At 33.5% G+C, this 5,831-nt stretch overlaps 1 protein-coding gene across 1 annotated transcript; it reads right to left on the bottom strand.

Annotated features, from left to right (window-relative positions):
* Positions 1 to 2,857: 2,857 nt before the first annotated feature.
* Positions 2,858 to 3,764, bottom strand: LOC120077446 (auxin-responsive protein SAUR50-like). The gene has a single exon (XM_039031325.1). The coding sequence runs from the start codon at positions 3,548 to 3,550 to the stop codon at positions 3,248 to 3,250; it is 303 nt and encodes a 100-aa protein (XP_038887253.1). The 5' UTR covers positions 3,551 to 3,764; the 3' UTR covers positions 2,858 to 3,247.
* Positions 3,765 to 5,831: the final 2,067 nt, after the last annotated feature.

Raw genomic sequence — 5,831 nt, 5'->3', positions numbered from 1 at the left:
GAACTCGTGAATATAAAAAAAATATTGATAAAAATATCGACAAGTCGAGACAAAACTTTTAAATTAAACCTTGGGTATGAAAAATATATGCGTAATTTGACATTTTTACGTGTTTACTCTCTCCACGGAAACTTGAACGTGAATCTTTTAAAGGGTGTTTAGGGTACAGTAAGGAGTTATATGCAGTCTAAGAGTTTGAACTCCCAGGATCCACAATGTAAGGAGTTGATAAGATATAAAATTGGTGTTTTTTAATAGTGGGACCTACCAACTCTTTGGACCAAACAAAAAATAGAATTCTCAAACTCCTACTTTCCTACTCCTACTTCTCAACTCGACCAAACAAACTCCTAAAGAATCGAAAATGAAATTGTTATCAAATAGAATATATGATGGACCATTAAGAAATTTTGTGGATGGAAATTTGGGGGAAATTTACTCAAAGAAAAATATAGGCATAGGGGTAAGAAGAGAGATGTGGTTGAGGAGTAAATAATACAGGACCAACAAGAAAAGCAAAACCCTAAGGCCAAGGCTTTTTGTCCCAATTGGTCCTTTGATTCTCTAAAGAAAATGGCAGAGATTTGTTCTATCAAACTCAGTCCCCCCATATAAAACTAATTGGTTCCACCACCACATGTTCATCAATTTTCATTTAATGACTCCTCAAAAAGAAAAGAAAAAAGTCCATTCTTCAACTTTCATTAGTAATGAGCCATTTTCTTTAAAATAAAATTATATTATTTTTTAGTTCTAACACTATATCAAACATGGAAAGATTGAACCACAAACTTTGTTTGAACTATGCTTGAATTGACTAGCTTTTTTTTATTTATAAGATTATCGATTTACGAAGAGATTTATATATTATTATTAATTTTGATGTTGATATTTATTGAAATCTGTTTGTGCTATTAAATCAACAATCAAAAGTGAATTGAAAACGTAAAACAATAGAGAATTGACACATAGATTTGTGGATTCACTAAATAGCGTGTTTGCTACATTCACGGATAGAGGGAAAAAAATTGGTTAGAGAGAGAATTTTAGATTACAAAGTCAAGGTGCCAATAGAGTCAAAAAGCTTATACATCACTCCTCTAAATCCTGGAACGGAAATCATAAATAGCACAAATATATAATATAAATATGAATACAACGAGACTCTCCTACATGGTCGCCTAGAACACCAAATAATAGACTCAAGGTATTTCAGCAATTTGAATACAAAAGAATGAATTATAAATGTGTTGTGTTTAAAAGGGAAGAACATAAAACTAACTCTTGTTTTAGTACAACAACTGTGAGATGAGGGTTTGAACCTTCAACTTCTAGGAAAGAAGATCATATCAACTATCGTTGAGTTGAATTCACTTTGGTAAACCTACTCTATTTTCCCTTATCAACTATACAAGTGTAATTACTCAATGACACAAGAGTTAGCTTCCCATGCGCAAGACGTCACATACCGATAAAAAATATAAATATGGCTCGAAAATCTCACCATAAGCAACCTCTATTCTAAATTATGATATCACCATTATTAACTTTATTTTTCTAATAGTTATGAGGTAGGGGAACGAACCATTAACTTTTTTACAATATTCGATAGTAGATGTATTTATTCATATTCGAATGGGCTACCATCTATAACTTTTCTTTCTCTCTTTTTTTAATGCTTAAAAAAGAATAGGAAAAAAATAAGATTTAAACTTTTATATATATATAATATTGGAAAATAGTAACACTCATGGTCTTAATTGGTGGGAATTGAACAACATCAATCTCTTCCACCGACTCTTCGAAATGAAAGGTTAAAAAAAAGTTTCATTTCTTTTGTCTCTTTACATAATTGTACCTACTATTAAAAAAATAGTAATTCAAACCATTTTTTTCTCAAAATAGCAACTTTTGGGTTCATCTTTTTCATAGTTCTAACCATACTAAGATGAAGAATTGAATGCATGTAATGACTACTAATTTTGGTTCACAATTTTTAATTGATTTAATAAAATTTTGTTGTTGAATACTATCGATAAATTTCAATTTCGATCAATTTAAGCTATCTAAACAATATGTTTTAGGGTTTAAATCTCATTCTAGTCTCTTAACTTTTAAATTTTGTTCTTTGTGGTCTTTAATCTTTCATAATATTGTTTTAGTTATTAAACTTTGAAATTTGTTCCATTAGGTTCCAGAACTTTCAAAATGTGTATTTTGTTTTAGCCTGAACTTTTAAGAAGCAATAATTTTAGTCTTCGCTATATTATTATTCTAACTTGATCTCCTTACATACCAGAATTTCCTCCTTTTATTTATTAAATTAACAATAAAAGTAAAAATCAAAATAGTTATTTTTCATAAAGTCCGTATCAAAATAAACATTTTGAAAGTCTAGCCTCCAAAAATTTAAACCTAATTTCTTTATCATAATAGTTTGGTTGACAAAATTTTTTTTTTAAAAAAAAAAACATTATTTTAGTGGACCCAAGTTAATTAATATTTCAAATCTTACTTTTTTATCCTATATTTTTAATGTAATATTATAAAAAGAAATAAAAGATGTCACTTTAACTTGAGCATAACTCAATCGGCTATGACATCATATCTTCAACCAAAAGATAAGATAGCTTCAAATCTTTATCTTCCACTATTTTTCTAATACAACATGAACGAAAGATCAAACATTCAATCTCTAAAAGGAATGTGATGTCAATTACGAATGAACTAAGCTCACTATCGCTCTATCTTGTGACCATTAAATCACATAAAACCTAGAAAAAAAAAAAGGAAGATTTCAAATTTATCAATATAACGTGCATGGATATGTAATAGAAGAAAAGCAAATTAAAAGAGAGAATTAAATTAATTAACACATTTGGATTGGTAATTTAGAATACATCTCTCATAGGGTGTATGAAGAAACCAATATTCCACCACTATGAGGAAAATCTCCCATGCTACTAAATAAATATTTATACAATACTACACAAACCCCATTTCTACACTTTTTTTAGTTTTCTTTTTTTGGAGCTTGGTTTCATCAAGTCAAAAGTGGTCATCATATTCATGACACCAAAAAAAAACCCTCGAAAAAGGGTAAAAAAAAAAAAAAAGAAGAAGAAGAAGAAGAAGAAGAAAAGAATTCAACCCAAGAAAAAAAAGGGAAAAAAATAATAACACAAATAAAATAGAAAAACAAAAATGAGGAGGAATTTGTGCAATTTAGCGGCGGTGGCCGGTGGGTTCATTTGAGGGCGGCGGTGAGTGACCGGAAAACCACCTCTTCACAAGGAATAGTGAGGCCCATATGGTGGTGGAAACCAAATTCCTCCTCGGCGAGACGGAGGAGGCACTGAAAATCGGGGTGAGTCAAGAGCGAAATCGGGACGACATATCGGCTCCGATTTTCGCCGACATAGACGGCGAAATGTCCCTTGGGAACGCCGTCGTAGGCCGGTGCGGCGGCGGCGGTGGCGTCTTGTTTTCGGCCTAGACTGGAGCAGCGTTTGACGATTTGCTTGAGAGTGGCGGGTTTGGGAATGGCCATTTTTGGGGGAATTTTTGGGGGTGGGATTTGGAAAGGGATTGGGATTGGGATTATAGGGTTAGGTATTTATGGAGAGAGCACGGAAATTGTACTAAGAGAGAAGAAGAAGAAGAAGAAGAAGAAGAAGAAGAAGAAGGTGGGAGCCATGGCAATGGGGAGCAGTCGCCATTGTTGGACCTCCAAATGACAAATGGGGACCCTCTGTTTTTTCTGTGGCTCTGCTTCTTCTTTAATTACTTCTCTTGATATTTTTTCTTTTTTTTTTTTAATCTCTATTTTTGGTAGTTCCATATAAACATGAAGGTAAAGATTTATGGAGCATTTGCGACATTGAATTAAGGTAAAGTGTACATTGGAAATAAGAAATAGTGTAACATGGGTTGATTCTAATTGGACCATCAATCGAAATGTGCTCAATTGTGAACTAGTATGATGATAATTGTTGGTGTTTACTCATCTAATTTTCAAAAAGCAATTTGATTGTGATTAAGTTTGTTTATTTTAAATCATTAATTTAAAGGTGGAATAAAAATAACAAAACTACCCTTATCACGCCATTCCTGATTGTTTTTATCAAACACGACTATTCATCCTATTTCAAACAATTTGTCGACATTTTTAACCCACTAACTTTACTTCCTCACAATTCATCTTCCGATTTCCATTTTCCAATTTTCATCAATCATTTGTTCGCTCATCTTCAAGTGTAACATATTCTGCCTTTTACTTTGATTTTTTACTTCGTATAATCGGTAATCATCTTCGATTAACTGTTCATAACATATACAACTAGGGCTTCAAGGAATATATACATCCAAATTTTCAATGTTGTTCGAAACTAGAACTTGCGTGTTTGGTGTTGTTACTTTTTAAGTAGTACATAGTCGCCATTAATCTAGTCACACTATTTTATTTAGTATAATATTCGTCCATCGGTAGTTATATCGACTCTATTTGATTTTTAATATCTTCTATTTATATTTAACGATGTAGAAATCGACTTCCTTGTTGTCTATCGATATGAGTCATGTCGATTAGGTCATATAGCAGTAAATCAGTATGAAGAAGGATGTACCAATAAATCGATAACGGTTAATCGGTATCAGTAAAACTTCAATATAGTCGATATCAGTAAATGCAGAAAAGTTAGTGAAATGTGTTGTTTGCTAATTGAATTTTTATGGAAATTAAAATTTTTAGATAAACAATGGCACAACCTCGTTACAAGATTCCTCGGGAAGAATGGTTTCTAGCACAGTATACCAGCTTGCAAATATTGTTATTAAGTGGAAGCTGACTCACGCATAGCTTGAAGCTTTCAGCAAAATAATGTTGATTTGAATATCATTTTTAGTAGTGAAGTAGTTCATGAGGCCTTACTGCGAGATGTCGTTACCGACCGAGAAGACTACATTGCATTCAACATAAGAGGAACCATTCTGACTTTTAAGAAGGCAGAGTTCCATTTGATGGCAAGGTTATGGCCTTCCGTACTTGTAGTACCTCGACCAACAATTGAGGGAAATCATTTAAAGGATAAGTACTTCCTTGGTCGAAAGACATTTACCGTTTTTTATTTGGAAAAGGAGTATTTGAAGTTGAAATTTGATCTACCAAGCCCTGTCACACCACCAACAATAGAGGAGTCGTTTGGGGGAGGATGAAGACTCCTCAGAAGCCAGCTTCTCGGACTACCTGTCCGATCAATGGACTTGGAGTTCGGACGACTCCAACACTGACACCCATCTCACCATGTTGAGCCCCAAACGACTGGTGAACACGATGAATTGGTGAATGGGGTAGAAGAAAATGCGAGCACCACCGAAGGACTGCCTCAGAAACAACTCTTACTCCGACAATGGGAATTGATTCCGTTGATTCACAACCAAGTGTGAATCAGCCACCCCCTCACGAAATATCACTGATATCGATCAAATGCCCTAGAGACCAAAAAGAGAAGAGAAGATGGAGGAGGTGGGGAGGAAGCATTATGTAGGAGAAGGACCAAGCAACACGAAATTCCAGAAGAAGAACTCCAAACGATCACTAGTGGTCATATCCAATGATTCTGAGTAGGGTTCTTCTTCTTGTGGTGGGGCTGGGGGGTTGGGGTTTGCATGTTCTTTTTTTGATTTTTTTGTTTGGTTTGGTGAATGGCAAACCCCTACCCCGTTAACTCTCTAACTATGATCATCTTCTCCATTGTATAAACTTTTTTTCTAGAAATGAATGAATATTTCTGTTTTCATTGTCTACTATTTTTTTTCTTCTTTTATTTATC

Source organism: Benincasa hispida, chromosome 5 (genome assembly GCF_009727055.1).
Source record: "Benincasa hispida cultivar B227 chromosome 5, ASM972705v1, whole genome shotgun sequence".
In the NCBI taxonomy this organism is placed as follows: Eukaryota; Viridiplantae; Streptophyta; class Magnoliopsida; order Cucurbitales; family Cucurbitaceae; genus Benincasa; species Benincasa hispida.
This window is presented reverse-complemented; position numbering and strand designations above follow the sequence as displayed.

Excerpts from the sequence above, each read along its gene's own strand:
- LOC120077446 (XM_039031325.1), bottom strand. The coding sequence starts at position 3,550 with ATGGCCATTCCCAAACCCGCCACTCTCAAGCAAATCGTCAAACGCTGC.